At 40.6% G+C, this 26,095-nt stretch overlaps 3 protein-coding genes across 9 annotated transcripts in view; 2 read left to right on the forward strand and 1 right to left on the reverse strand.

The window, feature by feature from the left end:
* Nucleotides 1-8,032, forward strand: part of phldb1a (pleckstrin homology-like domain, family B, member 1a) — a 28,071-nt gene extending 20,039 nt beyond the window's left edge. For both annotated transcript variants that reach the window (XM_051938066.1, XM_051938067.1), the window contains 4 exons: nucleotides 621-767; nucleotides 2,089-2,308; nucleotides 6,235-6,320; nucleotides 7,034-8,032. In XM_051938066.1, the coding sequence (XP_051794026.1) occupies nucleotides 621-767; nucleotides 2,089-2,308; nucleotides 6,235-6,320; nucleotides 7,034-7,174 (594 nt within the window). In that variant the 3' untranslated portion in view covers nucleotides 7,175-8,032. The remainder of the gene's footprint in view (nucleotides 1-620; nucleotides 768-2,088; nucleotides 2,309-6,234; nucleotides 6,321-7,033) is intronic.
* On the reverse strand, nucleotides 1-25,497 carry stk36 (serine/threonine kinase 36 (fused homolog, Drosophila)). Of its 5 annotated transcripts, none has more exons than XM_051938068.1 (22): nucleotides 25,208-25,497; nucleotides 24,981-25,121; nucleotides 24,776-24,853; nucleotides 24,564-24,694; nucleotides 24,220-24,469; nucleotides 23,713-23,806; nucleotides 23,422-23,609; nucleotides 23,150-23,331; nucleotides 22,997-23,060; nucleotides 22,691-22,822; nucleotides 22,424-22,600; nucleotides 22,246-22,337; nucleotides 22,066-22,129; nucleotides 21,829-21,939; nucleotides 21,674-21,748; nucleotides 21,455-21,572; nucleotides 21,231-21,357; nucleotides 20,940-21,120; nucleotides 19,815-20,732; nucleotides 19,429-19,497; nucleotides 1,727-1,803; nucleotides 1-904 (listed from the first exon to the last, which is right to left on the reverse strand). In XM_051938068.1, the coding sequence occupies exons 1-21, from the start codon at nucleotides 25,289-25,291 to the stop codon at nucleotides 1,747-1,749; spliced, it is 3,333 nt and encodes a 1,110-aa protein (XP_051794028.1). In that variant the 5' UTR covers nucleotides 25,292-25,497; the 3' UTR covers nucleotides 1-904; nucleotides 1,727-1,746. The 5 variants fall into 5 exon arrangements, with proteins under 5 accessions (XP_051794028.1, XP_051794030.1, XP_051794029.1 ...); XM_051938069.1 differs by lacking the exon at nucleotides 1-904 and adding an exon at nucleotides 926-1,302; XM_051938070.1 differs by lacking the exon at nucleotides 19,429-19,497.
* Nucleotides 13,509-18,468, forward strand: atf5a (activating transcription factor 5a). 2 transcript variants are annotated; one of them, XM_051938072.1, is made up of 4 exons: nucleotides 13,509-13,763; nucleotides 14,632-14,964; nucleotides 15,164-16,352; nucleotides 16,438-18,468. In XM_051938072.1, exons 2-4 carry the CDS (start codon nucleotides 14,739-14,741, stop codon nucleotides 16,622-16,624), a joined length of 1,602 nt encoding a protein of 533 aa, XP_051794032.1. In that variant the 5' UTR covers nucleotides 13,509-13,763; nucleotides 14,632-14,738; the 3' UTR covers nucleotides 16,625-18,468. The 2 variants fall into 2 exon arrangements, with proteins under 2 accessions (XP_051794032.1, XP_022044579.1); XM_022188887.2 differs by having other exon boundaries at nucleotides 13,513-13,763; nucleotides 14,632-14,880.
* Nucleotides 25,498-26,095: the final 598 nt, after the last annotated feature.

Consider the following 26,095-nt stretch of genomic DNA (forward strand, 5'->3'; position numbering starts at 1 on the left):
TCAAATTCAAAGTGATGTTTAATGCAAAATAATTCCACTGTTGCACATTCCATCACAAAAACTTTTTCACATATAATAAAAACTAGCTAATAACAAATTTAGTTACTCTTCATTTCCATTTTATGTGAAATCATGTATGTCAGTCAGGATATGATGGAATAATCCCCAAATGTTCCACTTCCACTGAGAGTCTTCAAATCTCTAACTTTGAGTTATTTCAAACCCTGTGTTTCTCCTGTTCAATGGATAAAAACTGTGTAAGCGATCAAAGTGATCAGTGAGCTCAAGATGTGGTGAAATGAAGTTGTAATTATTTTGTTTACCTTTGTATTATTTCTTCGTGTTGAAACAAAACACAGGAGTATGTAAGTATCTGAAAGCTGCAAAGGATCATTTTACATCAGCAAAGCTCCCCTCTTCCACACACAGACTTAAGGGATATATTTTACAAAACCCTGGATTGGGACTTGAATTCTCATGTGCGTCTTCTGACAGTCATTTGCTTTGTATTGCAATATTTGCCTACCATTAACATATTCTCCCCGTCTCCCTTTTTCCCCATTATTTTTTCTTCTCTCCTCCTCCATCTGTTCCTCTTTCTCCTGTCCCGACGCTCCCAGGAGAGGGAGGTGCAGGCTCGGCGGCAGATGTTGGAGGAGGAGCGGAGGAGGCGAGAGGAGGCCGAGAGGAGGCTTCAGGACGAGACGGCCCACAGGCAGAGGCTGGTGGAGGAGGAGGTGAAGATGAGAGAGAAACACTTCTCCCAGGTCAGTGGAACAGCAGGAGGAGACGAGCGGCGGGGAGAGGGGAGGGGAGTGGAGACTTGGGGGAGAGGATGAGAGACGAGACTCTAAAGAGAGGCTGGGTGTAGGGGAAGATCAAAGATTGTCAAGGAGGGGAGAGACTGGAGGGGAGGGTGAAGAGAGTGAGGGCAAGAAAAGAGGGGAAATTAGTGAGGGAGGTGGGTACAAAGCATATAATATACACATAATTCAACTTTTAATTCTGGCTGATTGTTTTTCCCAGCATCTGTCATAGAAAACAAATAGTACGCTCAGTGAGGAACACGCCAAGGTCGGCCTATTGTTTGGTGTAAGGCTTTGTTCCAGGGTCAGACGTAAAGCTGCTGTAGTCAATACATTTAAATGAACAATACATGAAATGACTGTGTAAGATGAAATAGGTTGCTTGTAGCATCAAATCCACAGACAATTATGGCCCACCTTCACAGTTCTCCTCAGCTCAGTGGAGTATTTAGTGCCTTTCAGCTTTCACACTCGATAATTTACCAGTTTTACTTCACTGATCTCATCAGCATTGGATTCAGATGCAAAAAAAAGAAAAAAGAAGACAGCTGTTTTGGAAACCGTATGCTACCTGTCCAGCACCAGACAGTAAATAGACAACATTGGCAACTAGCTGCTGAACATAGTAAAACATTTAGTAGCTATGTAGTCTGATATTCCTCTCAGGAGTTGGCAGAGACTGCAAAAGAGTCAACAGTAGTGTAAATAGTGGACTCTAATAGTGGATCTACCAGATGGATAAATGATTGCTCTATCTACTTGCAACTATATGCTCACAAATTTTAGCCAACGTTATTTACATGAACCAGTATCACACATTTGCATACAATTACCTTGATTCAGTTAAGCAAAATCTCCCCCCAAAAAGCATTTTCATAGGATAAAATCTAAGGATTTAAACACAAAAAAATAAAACTCACAGTTTTCAGACTTGACTCATTCAAGGTTTCAGTCCCTCCATTGAACTTGTTGGGAAGCAGATGTCTGAAGTCAGGATCTATAAAGAGGAGACAGAAACACTTCACTTGCACAGCCTCACACTTAATATTTAATTGATAAGCCTATTCAGTGAAAGGACACTGTGTAAAGAACACAGTTAACAGCTTTGAAAGAAAATGTTCATTACTATGGAAATTTAATGGCCTGTAAATTGCTCATGAAGGCCTGCAGCTTGATTTAAACCCCACAATAAAAAGGACATAAAACCTTTCTGCTGATCATTCCCATATCTCACACATTTTAGTAGGCTGCATTAAAGCAGTATAATACTTTGTCTTCACAGGCTCGTCCCATGACTCGCTATCTGCCCAACCGTAAGGAGGAGTTTGACCTGCGTGCCCACGTGGAGTCATCCGGCCACAACATTGACACCTGCGCCTTCGTCATCCTCACAGAGAAAATGTGCAAAGGCCACCTGGTGAAGATGGGCGGCAAAATCAAGTCGTGGAAGAAACGCTGGTTCGTTTTTGATCGCCTCAAGAGGAACTTCTGTTATTACGTTGGTAAGGATCATCATTATGATTTTTCAATGAAACAAGGGTGTATTTATTTATTTAATTAATTAATATCGCTAATGGCTAATTGGTTAGTTGAGCCGTATTTATTCAAGGCTTTTGCAAGAGAGACCTACGAATAAATCTATTTAAGATGACAACAAAATCAATCACAAATAATCATCCTCACACAGCAAATACGAAAAAAAAATCATAAAAATGATTGAAAACATTCACAGTAAAGATGAAAAATTCCTCAGGGTGTGTTTAAGTTCAAGCTGTGCAGCATTTCGTTCCATTACATTAAGTGGAAAGCACTGACAATCAGTTCTTGCCTGTTCAGAGTTGCTACAGTGAATCTGAAGCCTCTTTATTAGATTAGAACTCAACTATCCAATTAAGATGATGATTCAGTTGATATGTAACTGTAGAAATGACACAGCTAAAACAAAACATTTGCCAGTAGTAATAAAAATGTGTGTGGAGTTGCATGAAACTTAATTTCACACAAGCAGTGAACACAAATATTAAGGTGGTAAAGATGAAAAACTGATCACAGGACAGACATCATTCAGGTGCAGTTAAACAGAAGATGATGAGAAATTTGTATTGCAAAAAAATGAGAACAGAAAAAGACTATTTAGTCATTAATATGTAGACTGGTTTTAACTTCACAGGGTCGTCATTTAAGTTGAAATGAGAACAGACTGACTACACCTGATACTCAAAATAGACACAGAAATACTCCAGAAATAGACAACACGGCACCACACAGTAAATTAACAGACGATGACAGAAACCACAGCGAAAATAATAGTATCAAAGTACTGAAAACGTCCATAAATATTTTATTCCTCAGAATGAGACCCATCACTACTTGAGAAAGGTTTCATTCAGGCCTGGATGTGCAAAGCTTTTCCTCTGTAGCAATTTTTTATACAGTCACACTGTCTGACAGACAGTTCAAACACACCATATTCCTCCTGCTCTCTAAGGCTGCATTATGATGTTCAGCCATATGTTGTGATATTGGAAAATCAAGATTTCTAGTTATGAAAGTATAGTTTTCTCACTCATGCTGTCTTTCAGTTGTCCTGAGGTGCATTCAATATAGAAACATTGAGGGGATTCTCTGCACACAGTATGTGATGTTCAAACAAACAAATAAGTCTTTACAACTACATGATCGTGGGCCTTTTTTAACTTTTATTTTTTAGGTGAAGTAGCTTTCTCATATATTACATATCAGTACATGCAGTACATACCAGACCTTTTGTTAGTGTGTCTTTTGGGATTTTTGGACCTGTTGACTTTCTTTGTATACTTGTCTTTGTTTAGAACTGCAGAAACAACATTAAGCTCATAGGATCTGTCTTGTGTCACACGCTGAGACTCTATTAAAGTCCAATTTAGAATCTGCAAATGTGCAAACAGCACAGAGCAACTTCAGTGAAAAACTTGCCTCTGTTTGTCCTCCCTCCTCCCCTCCACATGCCTTTGAGGCCTAAAAGTTACAGCTTCACTTCGTACTACTTCATACTGTCTGCACCAACAAGACTTTATAGTGTGACAGACTAAAATAATTACTTTTAATGAACTCTATAAAGGATCCTCTATTGTATTCTGCTTGTCCAGTTTAAACCTTTGTCCTGGTTTACAGAAAGACTTTTGGATTAAAGTGATCAAACCAATGAAGTTTCCGTAGAAAGGCTTCTTACTGAACATCAGGCCCAGACCTGATTTATTCACTTCAACCGACAGCAGTTCTGATGCTCCTCTGGGGAATGTACACTTTGCTGTCTTACTCTTTTTCACCAAAAAAAACTACTTCTGTCCCAGCCATTTTTTCATCTCAAAGCAAATTCTAATTAAAGCGACCCTAAGTGGAATTTTCCTCCTTGTTTTCGTGAAACTAAAGTCAGTTTGTACTTCACGTCCATCAGACTGTCCCCTGAATTTGAAATGAGAACAGTTCACAAGCGTGTTTGGAGACATTATTTTACAATCAAGTTCAAAATAGAACCCGAGTATATTTTCATTACTGACGCCCCTGTTCTCTTTGCTCCTCTCTCTCCACTCACTTGCCTAGCCTTTTCACCCCCTCACTCCTGACGAAGATGATGGTGATGACGGTGATGAAATAAGATGCAATACTTTCTCTAGATGTGTTTTTCTTGGGGAGGAGGCTAGCTCCTGGCTTGTTCGTGACTAATAAAACGAAACTCACATTTCAAAAACATTTATCTCATTACTAAGCAGATTTGACTTATGGAAAAAGGGAGAGCAGGAAAAAGTGTCGGACGTATTTCAAAAGACTGCTTTTAATTGTTGGTGGATGTTTATTTCTTGGCTGGGCGCTCCAGTGTGCATTGAAGAGACTAAAAGAAAAGACCACTGTTTATTTGAACAAGATCGGAATCCAGAACATCTTTAAGCAAGAAGTCTGAGAGATTCTCCTTCTCACTTAAATGCCTTTAGTTTAGCCTCAAACTATAAAAACACTTTAGTTCACTGACTGCATCCGATGAGTTTCATCTGTAGGTTTCACTGAAACACAACTACCAAACTCTTCACTATGAAGTATTTTAAAGATGTCCTGTGGATAGAGAACAACCATCTGAAGCACTGGACAAAAGGTCCTACCTCCTTGAAGGGAAATGTTGAACTGAAAGATCAAATGTGATATTCAAAAGAGGCATTTCTTTTTAAGACGTACAAAAATTCTCAACCTCGCCGGCAGGAAAAAGGCTACAAAAAAAACCCTTCAGAGGCAAATCCAGAAAGTACGACTGAAGAAAACAAGTCAAATTAATAGGATGGTAAAGACTTGAGGCATAGCTTGAAATAGACTTGCACTTTTAATTAACTTTTACTCTGATTCACTGCTGCTCATACCTATTCATGGATTGTGCGCTGCTGGGAAAAAAAGAGCTCACACCTTTTTCCTGTTTCGTGTCTGCTTCTCCATCTAGATTTAAGTCATTGTTCATTTGTTTCAGCTTCTACACAAAGTTAAGAAAAAGAATCACAACAAGATGCATAATGATCTAAAAGAATCAGATTAAGCTACAACAAACAATCCTCATTAATTTAAATACATCAACTATTCACTTGTGAACGGCTCTGATCCTGGGGCTCATTGAATTTGTATCTAGTGAAGTCATTGTTAATGAAAAAGGCAGAAAAATTGTTGCAGTGCTTGATCTTAAAATTTAAAAAGAGTGACGGAGAGTCAAACATCGCTATAAGATATAAACTTTACATAATCAATAGACCTTTTCAGAGTGAAATCTTTTTTTCAAGATCTGAAAACATGATGTTTTCATAATAAGACAAGCACACAATCACCACACAGACACAATACAACTAAGGACAGATAAGCACAAGAATTAACAAAAAACAGCGATTAAAAAAAAAAAAAAAAAGCTAAGTTGATTGTTGATAAAGATGAAACAAGTCACATTTTACAAAGTTACATTTGTGGAGCTTCTTTACTCGTCAGTCTCACCCTGAATAGGTTACGATTTGATTCAAATTTCCCTCATTTTGATTTCTGCTAGGACATCTTTTTTTTTAGCGACTGGTTCTTTTTCTGAAACATTTTTTTATTCCCCTTTAAAGGATTTCAAGAAATGTCCTCCTTTTTTGTTATTTCAGATGATTCTTTGTTGGGTCTATTTCAGTTTAAAATTAATTCAAAAAGTAAGTATGCTGTGAAACCAGAGGTTATAATGTAAAATGTAAAGTGTAACCAAATATCTTTTTGCGCTCTACAGGTAAAAATAAACACGCTTTCAATCCATCCATTATTATTATGTCTCCCCACATCACTGGTGGATTCTACTGTCTGGTGCTTTGGCTGGCAGAGGTCTTGCATCAGTACAAGATGTAATGAAATGTATCTTAATATATTTATTTTCTTTTTCTCCTCTCAGACAAGCATGAGACCAAGCTGAAAGGGCTCATTTACTTTCAGGCAATTGAAGAGGTTTACTATGATCACCTGCGCAGCGCCGCCAAGGTAAACACTGCTTTTCTTTTCTTACACTTCTTAACTTCTGAACTTGACTATTTTAGAATAATTAGCCTGCATGATTAGCATTTTTTAAATTCCTTAATTGACTGGGTGGCATAAAATGTGATGGGTTTAATTCGAAAATGCTGTTCATTCACATTGGAAGAATTTTATGCTGCATTTTGAAATCTCTCTGCACTCAGAGCAGGATTATAAGTGAAGGTTTTGAAGCAGCTTTTAAGGTTAGAAATGCTTGTAATGAACCGCATTTTAACAAGTATGCTGGGTGTTTTAAAATGTAGATATAATCATTTTAGCATGAAACTGCAACTGTGAAAATATTGTCACAGAGTTGGCTGATTGAGAGCAGAATGAAATACTTAAAACATATTTAAAACAAAATAAAAAAAACTGCTTCCAACATGAGTAATGGTGTTTACATTTAAACCTGAATCATTTTATTTAAGAGACATTTTCAGAGACGTGGAGATCAGACTGGAATCCGATCCGTCTGATCAGATATTTGCCATTTTGAAAAATAAAGCATTCACCTTAACTTAAAAAAGTGCATGTCTGTCATTTTGAAAAATCCGCTGGATGCTTTTTTAATACCTATAACTAATCTAAAGAAACATGTGTCAGAAGGAAAAAAGATGCAACAGGTGCTGCATGTAGTTTCAGTAAAAAGTCTCCCTCTCTTTCTTCCTGTGATTCCTAAGAGCCCCAACCCATCGTTGACCTTCTGTGTGAAAACTCATGACCGGCTTTACTACATGGTGGCCCCGTCCCCGGAGGCCATGAGGATCTGGATGGATGTCATAGTAACGGGTGCAGAGGGCTACACACAGTTTATGAGCTGAGGGACCACTGAGATCTGGAGGATGACGGGGACTCGGCGAGCGCCCAGACACCTGCACAGCCAACCCGAGCTGCTCGCTGCCTGCCAGAGCTGCAGTCAGCGGCCTGATGGCGTGTAACGGATGGACATCTGAGGAGATGAATAATCTGGGGCTCTCGTAAAAAAGCCCGATGCCTTCGAGCAAATGAGGGTTCAGTCGGGACAGAGGTGCATTTCAAAGAATTTCTGAGTTGTATTTATCTTTCAGCTGTGAGTATGAATAGGACAAAAAAAAAAAATCAGCTTGAGCCGCCTGCCAGTGGATTTATGAAGGGAGCTCTCAACTGCACCAATCACATTCTGTCACCAAAATATACTGTTAATAACTGCAATATGACTTTGGACATTTCAGGAGCAATACTTTGAAAATTTCTTACTTTCTATAAGCTCAAACTGTTTACACCTCTGAAGCCGATCTATGCATGCAGCGTTATCGCTCTAACCTTTTTTGATACATTTCTACTTTATGCCTTCAGTTTTTTCTCAGATAAAAAAAAAAAAATCAAAACACTATAAAGTGAACAAAATTCACAAGCAACTATTCCTGACATATTTCTAAAGCATTATGTTATGTGTTACGTTTTATGTTATTTGGTGCCAAATACTTGTAATATTTTGTCAGATTTTTATAATACAAATGTTAATATCACTATTCTACCAAGAGCTTTCTATTCGGGCTAATAACACAGCATTATTGTGTCTTTATTTTACAGAAATATGCCAGAGAAAATTAGCATTTTAATAAAAATTCTAAATTATAGTCCTATAATGATATTCTAAAAATACCATGTACATCTAATAAATAAAACTATATGATGCATCGGTTGGTGTGTTTTGTGTGTTTGTTGCTGACAAATGGGCTAAACTGAATACATGCAGTTAAAACATTTCCTTAATTAGTGCTCCTCACCAGCAAAGCATTAATTACCAGCTTTCTTTAAATGATCTCATGCGCCCTAATGAGTTGCAAGCTTTCACAAAGGTGCTTTAAAACACTACAAGATGTCTATTTACATAAGAACAGTCAGGTGGTTTAATGAGTTAATTGGCTTGTAAACTAGAATCCCACTCAAATCAGACCTCGCATATGTATTTCTGGGGCAGCGTAGTTAATTATATGGCTCTTCTGCACGAGGTGGGCCACATAAAAAAAAAAAAAAAAAAAAAAACACGAAGTGAAATTACATGCAACTTAACATGCATGATTCAATATCAAGAAATTTGGAATCACATGCATGAAGTTCTCACAAACAAGCGCTGAAAGAAACTCCTCAGTAAAAATATATATGCACGCAGCGTATCTCTTATGTCCTCGGTTAAAAACATATCAGTGAAAAATGTGCAGATTAATAATAATAATGTACGACCGGGCCATGTGATTAATTTGCTGCGGGGATCAGAGGAATATTTAGCAGACATGCAGGTAATCAAGGAAACACACCTTGCTACTGACAGGTACCAATTAGATCCAGCATTTGAAATTTTAATTTTTAATTTCCTGGTTTTGAAGTGAAAAAACATGTTATGTTTAGTGATATTTATTAAAAGGAGCATCCTCCCTCCTTCAGTTCAGGGCAGGTAACGGTTCCTACTTATAACTCAGATGCTACATGCGGCTGCACACACTGTTTGCGTTTCTTTGACCTTGGGAGAGGTTTTCACATAGTGTGCCATTCAGTATCTTTGAGCCTCTGGTGTGCCCAGCTGAATAATAAACAGATCTTTAAGGGGGCAGTGTGAGCTCATTACCGTGGTGATGAGCGTGAGTGACACCCAGCCTTATTGTTGGTGAAATATTAATGAGCCCAGGGTGATCTCCCCTCACTTTCACACACACAGACTGGCCTTTTCCCCAGGCCTTTATCACACAAATAGGATAGTCGGGCTGTGAATTAGCAAAAGGTCTCACATGATTTTGTCAATATTAATGGGAGATATTAACCTTGTCTGAAAACAACCTCAAACATTCTGATGAAATGGAGACATCTCTCAGCACAGGGGGAAACTTTATATCATCACCTGTCAAAGAGCTCCACTCCCACATCCTTCACAACATTTCAGAGCATTTGGAATCTATAACTTTTCATATCCACATGTGGGTTCAGATTAATTTAGAAGATTAAAGAGAAAATTCTCGCGCCCAACCCCGAACATGCTCCCCTTCCACACACACATGCACACAGACATCACAGATGAAAGCATCTTTCACTAAATGCATCCGATACACCCGCGAAAGTTCCACTCCTAATGTTTACGGCTTTGAACAAATCATCTTCACTTTCTTTGAAGGGGACGTAAAATGACAGTCGTTCATTCATAGCGGGGCACACGACATACAAATCGTTAAATTACAATGTTTTCGGATTTCATGGCAAGCACAACAATGATATGTGAAAAACATCCAGAGGGGGAAAGCGCCAGTGTTGACCTAATGAGGGCAACAAAAACATAGATTGTGAAAACCATGACTGCACTCCTCTGTGGGATGTTATTTTATTTATTTCACTGTGTATCACGCAACACGTTTGGTGATTTTTAGACAATAAAATAGTAATAATAGTTAACCATTACATATAAAAGACACTGTATGAATCTGAAATTATTGCTTTATTTCTACATATCTCTGCTTTGACATTTGTTCCTGTGCACTACGGGATCATTTTGGAGCATCGTGTCCTTGACCTTTGTCCTCAGTGTATTTGTTCACTTGCAAGTTTGGTGATCTAGGAATTAGATTTAAATGAATATAAAGTCACTCTGACTGAAAGCCTCACTAAAATAAAGTGCTGAATGATAATAATGTACAATAAAGCCAGGAGTTATAAATGTCAAGCAAAGTAGCATTTAGATTAGAAATAAAGCAGAATGGCAGTTAAGTTAGGCTGCGATAAGGAAATGGTGTAAGTTCCATTATGATGGCTGTGAAACATATGGCTTGAATAAATATCGGCTGTGTAAAGCTCAGAGGTGATAGACGCTGAGCCTCTTGGGTTTCAGTGTTTCTGCTGAGCGGCATCGCACAGCCTGAGTGCCGTAAATGACACTGAGGAACCATTTGGGACGTGTTTGCTTAAAGAGCTAAAAGTTTGCAGAACACCAGTGATGCACGAACAATCTGTGACATTTCACTGTCATTCTGTAATCTCGATTATTCTGCTTTTGTGCACACGATCTGGAATTTCTACAGACTTTATCCTACAAGACTTTTATTCTAACATGCAGTTTTCCATCCAAAATATGTGTGAATATATCACTCTGCTGATATTTAAGTAAGCTTTTACAGATTGCGGCAGGTCAGTGTAGGCTGAGCTTTGTCTGCCACGGTGTGTCTTTCAAGATACGAGTTAGAGCCAGTTAAGGGTGATCTACTGAAACCTGTGACATCCCAAAGGCGCACTAAACAGACACTGTAGTCCATTATATCAAACACCTCTAATTTATCATAAAGTCCTTGAGTAACAGTAAATAAAATACTCTGTACACTGACTGCTTCCCGTCTGTCACGGCTGAACGCAATGGAAGTTAGTTTAGTTTAAATATTCATGAATACAAATTACGTTCTGTTCGTCACTTTCTGGGACTTGATTACCTGTTTTCATACCAAACATGGAAACAAATGGAAGTGATCTGCAGGCTGAACACACACAGAAACACCCTCAAATCCCCTCTGAGAGGTTTCCATTCACAAGACCTAACTGAATTCCATGTTTTCTTCATATGTTCAAAGAGGGGCAAAAGTTGAGGACAATAAATTCTGAGAGAGATGATGATGAAATGATGGTGTAACCCTTACTAACGTGCCATACGTGCACTTGGCATGCAGCATCGACTTTTCTGACTTCTCGGCTCATACACAATATTCACACAATGAATCTGGGTATCAACTGATGGACAGCTTTGTCTTGTTGTGGAAAAAATAATAATAATATGTATCTCAAAGACAGCTGAAGTCTGGTTTGATCCAAACTTGTTGACGTTGGCTTGTTAAGTTTGGCCGTACTGTTGTAACAAGTTGTTTTAACAGATTTCTGTAATCAAGTTTTCAACACTGAGCCCACTCAGATTATTTAAAGGTAGACGGAGACATAAAGGTTCCTTGCTGTGTAATTGACACACTTTGCTATTACGTTTCTTCTCAACTATGACAAAGAATTTTCCACTTAATAGTGGAGACAACAGGGAAATGCAGTCGGCTGTCATGAGGAGCACCTTGGATTTCTCTTATGGTGCGCAAACAGGAGGCTCTCAGTGGACCAATTAATACAGACAGGAGAGAGCAGTCAGCGATTTCCTGGGAGACCCGCCAACTTCACCAGCTACTACTATCTCAATCTGGTATCCATTACGACCACATTTATCGAGATTGCATCAGGCTCCCTTTCTACAAATCTCTCAAAGCTTGGCTGATATGGAAGCTACCACACGGTGGGCATTTTTGCTGAATAGCTCCTCTGTAATGCGGCTGCCCCTTTAAATGTGTGAGATTAACACATATGGACACAGAGTCCTACATGGGACATTTTAATCAAATTCTCTATAATCTAATGTCTCCTTTCAAAAACATGTTTCACTTTGTGTTGAAACAACTCCTCTGAAGTCATTCTGGATAGTGCGATTAGGAGCAATCAATTCAAATTAGATGTTTTCAGACTTTCACTCAAAATACAGACATGCCTCTCAGTAGACAATCTATTACAGGCTAGTCCCATCACTGTCCCATCAACATGTAAATTCAGCAGAACTGGAAACAAGCCCATTTGTTTTGGCAAAATGATAATGTCACAGAGATGCAACTCAGCAAATGAGATGGAGTAATGGTTGGACAGGGAGGGGTGCCGAAACAACGGTGAGGTAAAAGGGAAACAGTAGGTATAGAGAGAAAGAGAGAGAGAGGGAGAGATAGAGATGCAAATCCCATGGCAACAGCAACCAGAAAACAAGTCTAAAATAGGGGGCAGTGTCCGCTATTACTATAGCAACAGGAGAACAGCACATTCGCTCAGCTTCGGGATTTGCTGAAAGGAGAAAACACAGCTTTATTCCTCACATAATTGTCATTTCCAGTAAGTTCACTTGGTTCCGCCATTCATGTCTTGTTAAATTATCCCCCCAAAATAAGGATTCTCAAAGGATAGCAGTCTGCAACACAGAGTGAATTATTTATCTTCCACTGTCATTTCATCTGACAGTGCCCGGTGAAGCTGAGCAGACAGCTGACACACGAGCTGACAGCTATTGAATAAACAAGTGACATTTTTCATAATGACACTAAAGTAATTGCAAAATTATAATACAAAGAGACAGCATCCCTGCAGTGTCAGCATACATTACTATTAGAATAACAATGTTAATAATCTTCAAAATCAATGTCATTAGGCTTCTCAATTATATAATCAGACATTTTCACACGCTATATAAATGATTTGGGCAAAACTGTAACACAAAGCTTTAAAAACTGCTGCACCTTTCTCCACACCCGGTTTGTTTACCTGAAACATGTGCACAGTCTGCAGTGCAGAAAAAAAGATAACAACACAGTGATGCTTTGCCTTGCCGACCAACGACCAATCATATTTCACATGCTGCCGCTGCGGACCAATAGCAGAGCGGCAGCCTGGACCCGCGCAGCCAATCGCTCTGAGCGTGGACCACTGATGCAACGGAGATGCAACAGACTTGTACCAAACAACAAAGTGTGTTGTGGATCAAATAGTCCCTCTACAAAACAATACCATGCCTGGTGGTAACGCGCGGCCTCTGCGGTGCTGTGTGCTGGAGAGCCGCGTTCAGGTGAATTAAAGCTCTCAGCAGGCTGTGGACGATAAGCAGCGGTGACGCCCTGTCCTGCTCAGAGACTGTGGCACCGCCTCGTCTCTATAGCAACAGAGGGTTACCGGAAAACAATGACAAGTGTAACCCGTTACAGTAATGTCATTACTTTTCGGTTTTCAACTCAAGTCGGGACCACTTGTTATTTCTTCTAAATTCCTGACAGAATTTGCAATATTGCCCCTACTAGTAATTATCGTTTTATTAAACATTTTTGCTAACTCTGTAGAGCTAAACAACACATTCATTTTACTTTGTCGACGTGTAGTGCCACTTTGTTGTTGTATTATAACGCCAATGATAGTATTTACGCCGAATGTTACACCCAATAATGGCACACTGCGTTACTTTTGAGGTAAACAACAAGTAAAAAAAAGTACCTCCCAGTTGTAGTAACGGAGCCAGGCTCTGAGTGTGGGCCACGTCTCGGTGAGCGGCGGAGGGAGGGGGCGGAGGGATCTGCACCGAGCGGCACGGTTTATCCTGGTGACGCAGTCGGTTGCTAGGTGTGAATGAACTGGTGCTTTGTCGCAATTAAGACGCTGCTCAGTTTACAGGTCGACCACAACAAAGCAACATCTCGTCCTTTCGCCTTGTCCCGGATATTCCGAGCTACATTATGGCTCTTTAATTTCGCTCAGTTGTTGGACCCGAAAACAAGCCGTGCTTTGCTTCAGCAACGCACCCCCAAGTGCTCTACAATTTTTTTCTGCAAGAATGGAGTAAGTGCAACTCTCTGTACTCGATGTCCATAAGTTTGTTGTTGTTGTTGTTGTTATCACTTTGTTGTCACCAGTTGCTGAATGTTTTTACTTTACACTTTTTATTCCATTTTATTTTGACTATTTGTCCAATTTAATCCTTTAAAAAACAAATCAACGTTCATGCCACGGTTTGTAGTTGTTTACAACAGTGTGGCAGCTTTGTTAGCACAATGGGAAATCATACATGCACTGTAACTGTAGGGACTCTACAATGAAGATACATTTGTCACTTTCAGTTTTATATCTTGCCAGATTTTCATTTAGATGCCTCATTGTTGTAACCTAAACTGCTTAAGTGATCAGAGGTGATTAATTTAAAAGGAACATGCGATTTTGAAGCAGCTCATCTGCATTAATCCGACTGAGCCAGCAGGATGCCTCTCACTTAGAGAGACATAATTACTGTGCAGCTTCTTGTCAATAACTGGGCCCCTGACAGCATCACATGGTCCCACGTGTTTTCAGGACGTGGAGTGCATTTTGCTTTGAGGCAGTTCAAAGCCCAAAGGACCCTGCTTCCATTTCTGTATCACCCACTGTGCCAAATGTGAGGGGTGGTCTTTAGAAGAGTTAGTTTTTTGCTTATTGGTGTTTGCTAAAAAGCTGCTTGCTTAGGAGAATGGTTGTTTATTCTCCAAATATGCAAGACTTGCATAGTTTGAAGGTGATTTCTTCATTGTAGCCTCTCATCAAAACACTCTGAGTCACATTGGAAAACTTGCTGAGGGCAGCAGCGACTGATATTCCAGATTCCATCAGTCGACTGAACGCGCGGGATGTTTTCAGGCGCACACATTTCTGATCTGTCTCTCTGTTTACCCTCCAGGTTTCATTATGCTCACCCAGCCCTGCTCTCTGTGGCCCATCTGTCAGACCTTGCTTGCTCTCAGCATATGCTTGGACTTGGACTGAATCACAGCACCAACAGACAAAATGATGGCAACATCAGCTCCTGTTTGGAAGACTCTTCGTGTCTGCCCGGCAGACCCCCTCGCTCTCTCTCACCCACAGGCTAACCACAGCCAATCACAGGGGTGCAGGGGGGAGGTGTCAGAGGAGAGTCAGCACTTAATTGGTGAGTTGCAGCGAGTACGCTTTTTTATATTTTTCCCCATTTCAGGTGGGCTCGGCACTGCAGCACATTCGTCCTTCTTGAACAGTAAGTAATAAACTAGCTACGTCTAATATTAGCTGCAACTTTATTTTTGAAAAATTTTGCTTTGCAATTGCTAATGCCGATTAGGTTATGCTTTACGTGCTTTACGTGATATTTTTACTTTTGCATGAATGCTATTTTTTTTTTAGCTGTAATATTTTCCTCCACCGAACAGCTTGTAACGAATGCCGCTCCTCAATAGGTGATGGTCTCACTGACTGGATGACGGAAGAAGTGGATTTCTCCTCGTACCTCCCAAACCCTCCTTCCCCTCCCTCCTCCACCAATGCCTCCCTTCCCCCTTCACCTCTTCAGAATGATATCCAGGTGCCCTCTGACTTGGAGGTCATGACCTCTCTGCTGCAAGAGGAACTCGCACAACTAGAGGACTACTTCCTGTCTGAACCACTGCCAGAGAAAGGGCCGAGGCTGGGAAAATGCGACAGGGGTCCACTGCCAGCGGGTCCTCCGCCATTCAGCCAGCTGCCATATGCATCATACTCCACATCCAACCAATCGGAAACCAGCCCACTTCTTGTTACCCTGGCAACCGGTGAACTGGACCTGCTGAGCATCTGTGGCGGGCCCATTGGGCGATCCAAAATTCCAAGACACGCCCCGTACAGCTGCAGTCGCCCCAGTGGGTGTGGTAGGAAAAGAGTTCCTGATGGTGCGAGGTTCAGTGAAGGCTATGACACCAGTTTGCTGAGTTCCAAAGGAAGTAACTCAGGTAATGCCGCTGTGACCCTTACAGGTAATTATGGCTGCGTAGAGGACGATCAGCTGCTAGGGAAAAGCTACTGCCTGGGTAGTGCAGTCGAGGTTAGAAGATGTGGTGTTTTATCCAAAGAAGAGAAAAATTGTTGCTTCACTCAAGATGTGATAGGTGGTGCAAAGGTAGTTGGTGGCGGATTTGGTTTTGGTGGCTCACTGGATGTTCCACACAAGAAAGAGGATCTGTTGATGTATAGCATGAGGGAGGTCAGCGGAGGCGCTGGTAGCAACGAAGTGCTCAACAGTATCAAAACTAGTGTGGAGGTGACAAAAGCCACCGTTTCTTGGAAAAGCGAGAGCAGCGAAGGTTGTTATCTTCCAACCACGCCACAGTCTGAGGCCTATCATAGCTTCTTGGGCAACATCAACGAACAAGTGAAATCAGAGAGTCTGCAGATAGGTCAGCATGATATACACTGTAATTTCCTTGAAGATCAGGGCCCCGAATGTCTTTTAATGGCTAGGGAGAGTCTGAACCTGGAAACTTCAGGACACAGACAAGCGTGCAGGCTGAAAGAAGACCACTGTGCTGTGAAATACGAGGTGGACATCATTCCAGCTGAAGGCGGGGAACGCAAACAAAAGAAGCGAGACCAAAACAAAACTGCCGCTCACAGGTACGTTTTTGTTTCCGCTTGACAAATGCGATTGTTGATTTCACAAGTCAACACCTTCACTGAATCTTTGTTTTGCGTAATGCAGGTATCGCCAGCGAAAAAGGGCGGAGCTAGATTCTTTGGAGGAACAGCTGCATTGCCTTGAAGGGAGGAACCGCGAGCTCCGGGACAAGGCAGAGTCCGTAGAACGTGAAATCCAGTATGTCAAAGACCTGCTGATTGAAGTTTACAAGGCCCGTAGCCAAAGGCTCAAGCAGGACACAACAGCATAACACCACACTGCTGCAAGTACACTTACAGAGAGTGTAACAGGGAAAACGTGGAGCTCTTTGTGTCTTTAAGTTTGTCCAACAATGAATGTTTAGTTTTTTTTTATTATGAAAAGAGGGTAAGTGCATGTTTGGCTAATGCGAATTATTTTTTACATTTTAACTCAACACTCTATCCAATGCTTCCATTGCTTTTGCAGTCAAATCACTTGAGCCTGCACTGTGGCATTGTAATGCTTTAAATGACAATCATTTTTAAAAGAGCTCGCACCTCGAGATAATTGAAATAGGGTTAATATCTGAAGAAGTAATGTTAGTCACAATGCGGGTTTTATATTTTTAATAGCCTTACATTAAAATTGATGTCAGCAATAGAACTGAATGTTTTTTTTCTATTTTTGAATTTTATTTGCAATAACTATCAGCGTTTTCAATAGATGGAGTTGTCAAATGTTTTGTTGGTGTCAACATTTCAGTTTGTGCACATCTTTCAAATCAAATGCTTCTGTAATTTAATTTCTACCCTTCCTCGAACAGCAAATATTTCCATCGGTATGAATATTTTAAAATATTAGAACTGCTGTTGATTATGCATTGACTTTTAGAAAAGCGGAAAGAACCGCGGATACAGCCTACAAATAAGGAAAAAAAAATTGTCAAAATTTTTATCTTTTGATTATTGTTGCGATTATTTTTTTTGAAGAAGAAGCACACGATTGACTTCAGGTGTAGTTAGCCCCAATATTCATTATTTATGGGATTTGTATGTCTTGAGCATTTTACCCTGCTGTGTTGAAAACATTACTTTGTCTTAAGTTTTTACATTTGTTTGTTTTTTTCTGATTTTACATTCCTTTCAATGTAACAATCCATTGTCTTTTAAAGCAATGGTTGCAAATAATGCCCAAATTATAGCCTACATTGTGTGACCAAAAGAGAACTAACTTACAGTTTTGAAGTGTGTGGTGACAGTAAAGTTTCCTTCTCTTGCATATTGCAATTTTTACAATCTGTTTTGCAGCTCAGGATATAACATTTATCCTCCAGTCCTGAAAACATCAGTAGATAATCATAGCAGAAGCTCTTCTGTTCTTCTGGTCGCCTTTTCCAGGCGAAGACTTCACTGGCACACAGGTTTTCCTAATGTAAAAATGGGATCTCCATATGTACAAATATTGTAACTAGTGGCGTTTTAGCAGCCTCCCTCTGCATGCCTTTACATTAATGTACTCCTTCTCTGTCTCTGGAATAGAAAATGTAGGGTTTCTGAAATAAGTCGGGGAATCTTTCTCTAAACTGCTTGTTAAGGCAATAAGTTTTCTAGGCCTCTGGCTGTTCTGCACTAATTTGTAACAACTTTTATATGTTCAGGGAGTGGAGTGTATTAGCATTTTCTTTCTAGAAATTAAACAGAGAAAAAAAATCTCATTAGATTATTTGTCGAGGCTTTTGCAGCGTTAGATTTGGTGCAAGAGGATACTGACTGAATTTTCCACTTCATTTGTTGGTATTCTAAGCAAATAACCACTGTTACTGTTATACATGTCACTACCAAGGATAGTTTTTTTTTCTATGCATATTTAATTTGAGACAATCCTTAATATGAGCGCTAATTTATTTATTGTCATTTATTTGTACTGTTTATTTGCCTATAAATTCATGTCATGTTGTTTGAGCCCCCTGCGGTGTACTATCAACTCCGAATGTTAAAACCAAAAAATGTGTACCGAAAGCACATTACAGCGCTTTGTAATTTCAAGCTAATTTAATCAAATTTGCATATTTCCTTTGTGTGATGTCGACTTTTTTCTTTTTCCTTTTAAAAAATAAAGTGTGTCATTAACTTGGCCCGTCGTCTGCGTGCGTTTTAATCTTAATGTTTTTTTTTCCCCCGATTCTGGAAGCTGACTGCAAATCCCCTTTTCCTGCATCGACTGTTATAATCCAACATTACAATTTGCTAACATTTTAACGCAGTTCTTCTTCTTTCTTTTTTTGGATGTAATAAATCATTTTTATTAGGCAAAGCAAAGTTCCAGCCACCGGGGCCTGATGGACGCACATGCGCTCCTTTTCTCATCCAACTCCGGCGGAACAGACGCTTCTTACACAATTACAGAGAGGAATGGGAACTTAATTTATTATAACTAGTGGCCATAATAAACTGCAAATGCAATTTAAAACCATTTAAGGATGAATTAACTGTGAATTCAACGTCCAATCTTCCGCAATGCCATTTTGGCCGCTTGCTGTGGCCCAACAACTCAATAAATCAAGTCCTGGTTTACAGGCCAAAATCACAAATTTACCCTAAAGAACTTGAAATTCTGTACAGTGTCCCTCTATCCTTACGGTGGATTCGGATGAGGAACAAATTCTCCGAAAATTCAGTATGTGCGCGAAATGCAGCCAAAACGCTGTCAGAGTGGAAACACATTTCTAATCTAAAGTAAAATCATCTACACATTTCTTTCTATTGTAACGACTATTTGTTAATATTAGTAGATTCTAGTGATCAAGAAATGCAGAAAAACGCCTCAGAAAAAAACTAAATAAATCCTCATTAATTAAAAAGGAGGGGAAAACAGTCTTTTGCATGGAATTTCGATTACACTAAGTCATTTTTGTCTACAAAACTCTAACAATATAAAAAAAACCAAGCCTGTTATTATTTATTATGAGGGAGGAAAGGGAGGATGATTATGTACAGTAGTTCTTTAACACATTGGTTCATAGAGGAGAAAGTATTATAAAGAGAGGAGGAGAAAGATCTGAATCTGCTTTCATTTGTGGTGAACTGGACTCACTTGCAGCTGTCCAATGAGCTGATGGAGGTCACACTGTGGAGGAGCCTGATGTGAAGCCTGGAGGAGTTTCTAGTGGCATCCAGAGATACCAAGACCATCAAATTAATTTAAAAAAAAAGAGAGGGACTGACTTAAATTCATTTTTATACAAGTTTAAAGTATTTTACTGATTCATGAAAGAATATCCAGAGAACAAATTCATATAAAGGAAGAACAAGCTCAAGGCAGTACAACTAACCATAATTAAGAGGCAAGCCTAGAAGGCATTGAGGGAAATTGTGAAGTTTATTTTTTCTTTTCCGCTTTGGTAACAGTTACACAAAGTTCCCCCCTCTAAAAGCAGAAACTTGTAACGTCTGCCCTATGTGAACTGATCCCTCCATTACCTGTCGTATTGCGTCCTGCTGGGTGTACAGGCTCAGAGTTGCTATGGCAGCTTGTCTCACTGCATTATGGGAGTCGGAGCATGCGGCTCTCAGAAGTAAGCTGGGCACATCTTCCTCCAACAACAGGGGTACGGCGGCGTCGACTTTTACCAGGTTTCCCAGGGCTGCGCAGCAGTGACGGCGTGTGATGGCGTCGGGGTCAGTGATCAGAGCGGCCAGCAAGGTCGCCGTCCTCCTGGCTTCCTCGGTCCACCTTCTCACCTCCTCATCATCAACTGTCTGCTCTGCTATTGCCTCCAAATCACATGCTTCCTCCAGATCTAAACACCTGAGTTTATCTGGCGCCTTCTCTTTTCCCCAACCTGGACTGCCACTGCCCTCTTCAAACTCTGCTGCTATATAGCCCAACCAGTTTCCGACTGCCCTGCAAGCCATTCTTCGGACAGGCATGAAGGAATCTCGCAGACAGCCTATCATGCCTTTGAAAATGTTAAGCGGCAGCATGTCTGGCACAGGAGGCCTGAATGGGTGCAGATTTCCCAAAAGTCTGCATGTGGCTGCCCTGATCTGGTCGTAAGAGTGAGTCAGAGCCTGTTGCAGCACTGAGGCTTCCACATTAAGCTGAAGGGAGGCAGGCGAAGGGGAACAACGGGCGACTTGGGACAGCAGAGTCAGGAGCTCCACGGCAGAGTCCCACAGCTCCTCCAGCTGCAGTAACTCACAGAGCAGAGATCTGGCAGTTCTGGCTAGAGGAGCCTGATGCCCGGCGGCTGTGAGCTGGCTGTCCTGTGGTGCTGAGAAAAAGCCAGAAGCAGCTTTTCTGAGGTGGGCAACAGAGCGCTGGGGATCACACAGGAGCAAGCGGCTCAGCAGGGAGAGAGGCAGCTCTAGCAGTGGAGGGGGAAGAGTTTGAATTACCTGCCAAAGCATGAAAAACATAATCACACAGACAACTCGTCACACATCAAACAGCCGACAACAAAACAACACAGTGCTCTCCCAAAAGTACAGAGACATTAGGATGTACAGTACTACATGCCAGACGAGTGCAAGAGTTATCCTGGGTTGCATCAGAAAATTATGTTTGTCAGCAAGGTCTTTATTGGAGCATGAGAGGGCCCGAACCTGCAGGAGGTTTGGAGCAATACCACAGCTGTCATACAGCTGGAGAATTGTGGACATGCTGTGTGAAGGCAGGTCCAGAGCAAACGGAAAACATAATAAGTGGCAGCTCAATGCAGATAAGCTGTCGCGACTCAGATCCACCTCAGGTCTCCCAGGATTGCCTTTGGCAAACAAATGAGGACTGTGGGGTATAAAAGATGCCGCCGTTAGCTCCAGGCGTTGTAGCTGTGTGGTTCTAAGACTTGTGGTACAAATGAAACAGCAGATTAATGAAGACATATGAACACTAACCAGTCAGTGCCCAGCAGCAGGCCAAGAGTGTATACACATTTTGATCCGTTCTCAGAAAACAGAGGAATGCATGAGTACGGATCCTTGGTAAAGATAAACAGCACCGCAGACAAAAAGGAATGCAGCCCTGAAATGAAAAAAAAAGGAATTTTTTAAATAAATAAAAGTGATTTTTCTATTTATTATTTTTGATAGAGTAGGTTTCATAGAAAGCAGATATTTACCATTCCCTGAACAGAAGTCCAAGTCTGGTGTTTCATTTGCTAGTGAAGCACCAATCTTCCTCCACAGATCCAGAAACATCACTGGATTTTCATTGGAAGTTACAGTGCTATTTTCATGCTATTAAAGGAAGAAACAGACAGAGTACACACATTAGGTAGGGGTCTGTCTATGAAATTAATTCAAGCAGATGTTTATTCACATTTTAATTGCTGTCTCACTTCTGAAAGTGTGAAGAGGAGTAAAGTGAAGAGGCCATCACACAGTCCCCAACCAGAGGGGAGTTTAATCTGGGGCTGAGGAAAAGAAACAGCTCATATAATTATAAATCACATAAAACTTTCACGAAAACTTTCAATTTATTGCTTATAAGTACCTCGTATGAGTCCAAAACCAGATTTTTCAGTAAGGAGGTAAGACTCTCCATATCAACTCCAACATCAACATCATGTTGTGTGAAGAGAGACAAAATCGAGGCAGCCAAAGGCTAAGAAAGAGATATAAAATCAACTGTGTCACACAGTAGACCAGTTTATTGCATTGCAAAACCTATGGCACAAAACATGGTCTGTGATGCATTGTGAATACAGTCAAAAGTTCAGTGGATACTTACTGCCCAAGAACTGAGATTTGGTTGACTAAGGATTGTGTTGAAAGGCTTAGTGAACTCTTCCAGTCTAGAGTATGAAAGGAGATGACAGCTGACTGTGATGTGTGACAGTCTGCCTGCATACATACAGTATTCAACAAATAAACTAAACCAGCTTCAGTGACGAAAAAAGGCTGATCAAACCTGTGTTCTTCTTCCACCCAGTCGCAGTGCTTCTCCCAGTAGACTATGAGCACTGCAATCATTTCTCCAAGGGCAGGCACGCTCCACTGTTGCTGAGCAGGAGAAAAAGTACAGAAAAGTCAGGAACGCTGCTGCAAAAGCAACACAATGTTGAATAATTCCATTTCTAAGCAATAACCTTCATTAAATCTGAGTTTTCTACAGTGTCGCGGATCAGGTCAAAGAGGACATGGGGTAGTCCAAGTTCACTGCCGATGTTGTACGACTTCTCGAGGTCAGACATCAGGATGAGATTATGCAGGACCTTCAGTGGTTGGTGAATCTGCTGCATTCCTTTGACAGTGCCATCTGTTAGCTGGTAAAACAAAAGAAAAAAAAGAAGTAAATGCCTGAAATGCCAATTTATCCTTTGTGAAAAAAAAACTAAAAAAACAAAACTAAATACCTGAGCTTTAAATGCCAGGATCTTGGATTTAAGTTGAGGTATGATGACACCATAGTTTAACAGCTCTTTCTGCTGTCTGCTTGGATCTGACTGTTGGACCAGATTCTCCCAAAACTCCTCGCTGTCATAATCCTAAAAGAATGAAAAATGATGAACACTCTCAGACACATCTCCTTTATGACAAAAACATTTATTGTTACAAAAGCAGAGAATATGTAAACATTTTCTAAACTGACAATTTCTTTGCATCACTGGAAAAATTTGCTCTTACTGACTGACCTGCCTGAGCATTTGGATCTGACTGACCTTATTGCATCTCCGCACCTCTACAGAGGGGAATTCCTGTTCGTAGTCTCTGCTGATCTGAGTCCTGCAGAGGAAATGTTCATAATGGTGAACACATACCTCCATCTCTGTTTTGTGGTGCATTTTATCTTTACACTGAGCTTCCATAAAAACCTGGGTTTCGGTGTTGTGCTGGCTTGAGTCTTTTTGATGCTCTGCCTGGCGATCATTGGACCTGACATAACAAAGCCATCACTGGAGGGGGGCTTAGGGATGCTGCTGGGGGTTTTCACTCTAGGGGATGCTGCTGCCGCCATCGTAGAGGTGACCTTTTCATTCCCCACTCCATCCTTCTTCTTTTGTTATGGCACAAAGAACAGTTAAATCTCCTTCATGAGTTTCCGTGCCACCAATTACACAAATAAAAAAATCAATCTAAGACTCACTTTGGTACTGTCAGTGCCTGAAGGTTCCCTTTTGTTACCGTTCTCCCTCTGTTCCCTCGCCCTTCGCAGCAATCTGCTCCCGCTAGAAGTTGGTACAGACTTTTCTGCCACTTGCTTAAGTTTCTGCGCCAGCACGTCTGGGCTGGGCGTGACTGTCAGTGGACTGAAAAGGCTTGTGTCTGACAGCACTGGGAACACATCAAAAAGGGCAGACATTAGAATAACCTCAAACAGTCCGATGTCATACATATGTGCAAATTTCACAATGAAGTCAAGAGTATTAAGAATCACCTAGAACGCCATCGGCAACAAACGGATGGTGAAGGAGGTCTGGCCACGACAACCGTTTCTGAGGGTCTTTGGTCAACAAACCTTTCAGGAAACTCTGTAAGGGCAATCATTTGATAATAATAATAGTAATATGGATAGAACAATTAAAGCAACATATGATGTATGTCATACATCAAACAAAAACAGCTTTGCATCCATTGACCCCTTTGGTAGGCCTGGAGCTGTTATTTAAGCTAAGAAATAACATGAAACTTGATGTTAGTGTATGCTCAAAAATGATTTTCACTGGCGTGGTGTGTACATGGGTTGACTCTAAACCCCAGTGTTTCTAAACCTCATCCCCTTAAGCACAGTTTAGAATCACCTGGTTGTGAAATTTAGTGAAAAGACTTCACGTTTTCAGTATTCAATCAGCTTGCACTGATAGAAATCACATCCTTATACAGTAAAGATGCTGGCATTGACCTAAACATAACACAACATGCCAAGACTGTAGCTGTAAAGTACCATGCAGGTGTCGCTCATAGTCTCGGGCCATTTGACTGGGTCCCTCACAATGAGCTGCACCAGGTGGAAGATGGAGTTAGTGTAGAACGGCGGCGCCCCCGTGTGGAGCTCATAGAGGATGCAGCCCAGAGACCAAAGATCAGCAGTGTGATCATATGGTTTCTCCTCCACCAGCTCAGGAGACATGTACAGTGGTGTTCCCTTAATAGAAGTCAGCACCAAGGTGGAGACGCTCATGGCTCTGGCAAACCTACAGGAAGAATAATCATGAAATGTATGCTTCTGGGAATGATTAATGATCAATACAGCTGCTTTATCCTTTAAAATAATCACCATCAGCCTACCCAAAGTCACACAGCTTCACCACACCACTTTTTCCCAGTAGGATATTTTGTGGTTTCATGTCACGATGAAGGATGCGGTGGGAGTGTAAATAATATAGAGCTGAGACCAGCTGGCAGGCAATCTCACGGACCTTGTAGAAAGGAAAGAATCAAATGTAAATCATGGGAAATTAGACTAATGTCTGGTATAACTGTGTGGGGAAAGTGCATACTTGGTTCTCTGGTAAGCTCCCATCATCCTCTAGAATCTGGAACAACTGGCCCTCTGCATACTCAGTTACAACCACAACCTGTTACAAACACAGAAGACATTGGATTGTCAACTCATGTGCAAACAGACTTTTTGTTTGAGATGGCAACTTCTTTTGGAATTTTAAATAGATTTGGGTAGTTGTAAACAGAAGATTTAAAGCCCACCTCAGTTTCAGTCTCAAAGCTGTCAAAGAGCTGGACAATATTCGGGTGTTGAAGATCCCTCATGATGTGTATTTCCCTCTTGAGGCTTCGCAGCTCCTTTTCAGAGCGACCTAGCTTTGGCATGAACTTTAGAGCCACAACCTGCAGGGACACACATTAACAAACGGTGAAACTGTGTGTTTAAACAAACATTTAACCAAACTATCCTCCTGTTAAAAAAAACTTACTTGGCCAGTAAATCTTTTCCTTCCCTTGTGAACGCGCCCAAACGAGCCTTCTCCCACCAGCTCCAAAACATGATATGAGTTCATCTGGACGGCAGCAAGCTGTTAGCATCCGTAAGTTTTCTCTCACAGGGCGGTCAGCAAGCTGTAGTTTTGGCGCTCGTGTACAACACAACGGATGAGTATACTTGTAAGAGAAACTTTTAACAACACAACGAAAAAATTACAGGCTGTAGCTTACTGAAAGCTGATAATGTCGAGCGGCAAAGTTCAACAACTGCTTTTTAGGTTCTCATCAGCATATACGATACGAGCTCGCGCGTTTAACTGCCAATTCACAAAAGCAACAAAAGGCACGGTAAAGTTTGACTTACCACACATATTTATTTATTATTTTTAAGTGCGACATTTTAGTAGCTTATTTTAAACAATGATTTGTTTGTGAATAATTTCTTTGGAATTTAATGCTAACTTCAAAACTGGCTTTTCTGTGGACACACGTGAGCAAGGGTCCTTAGCCTAGCAACAGCCGTTGCGTTCCTAGCAACCGGCTGAGAACTGAAAACAAAATAGGTGGTGGCTTCACCAGAGAAGCTCTGAGAGACTCTCTCTGGATCAGACAATAACTTTTTTTTTGTACTCAGCTTATGTTAGAAAAAGGTTTAAAGGAAAACAAATATACCATTGTTAGAAAAAGGATCAGCAATCACCAAATCATTTTATAATTCAGTCAGTAAATAGTTGATGGAATTTTAAGAAATAGCAAAAAAAAAAAAAAAAAAAAAACATATCTCACAATCTCTTCTTCAGCTATTTACAGTTGAAAGGTTTCATAACACAATAAGTTATTATTTGTTCCTTTGTATCATTTTATTTTTTTAAAGCAATGGT

This window comes from Acanthochromis polyacanthus, chromosome 17, assembly GCF_021347895.1.
Source record: "Acanthochromis polyacanthus isolate Apoly-LR-REF ecotype Palm Island chromosome 17, KAUST_Apoly_ChrSc, whole genome shotgun sequence".
Taxonomy (NCBI): Eukaryota; Metazoa; Chordata; class Actinopteri; family Pomacentridae; genus Acanthochromis; species Acanthochromis polyacanthus.

Bases quoted from the DNA above. Each gene is read 5' to 3' on its own strand.
- stk36 (XM_051938068.1), bottom strand. From the start codon at position 25,291: ATGAACTCATATCATGTTTTGGAGCTGGTGGGAGAAGGCTCGTTTGGG. The intron at 23,807-24,219 runs GTACTTTACAGC...TTGCCCTTACAG, and splicing joins CTATGAGCGACACCTGCATG to AGTTTCCTGAAAGGTTTGTT. The intron at 23,332-23,421 runs GTGAGTCTTAGA...CCATAACAAAAG, and splicing joins CAGGCACTGACAGTACCAAA to AAGAAGGATGGAGTGGGGAA.
- atf5a (XM_051938072.1), top strand. From the start codon at position 14,739: ATGATGGCAACATCAGCTCCTGTTTGGAAGACTCTTCGTGTCTGCCCG. The intron at 14,965-15,163 runs GTAAGTAATAAA...GCTCCTCAATAG, and splicing joins ACATTCGTCCTTCTTGAACA to GTGATGGTCTCACTGACTGG. The intron at 16,353-16,437 runs GTACGTTTTTGT...TGCGTAATGCAG, and splicing joins AACAAAACTGCCGCTCACAG to GTATCGCCAGCGAAAAAGGG.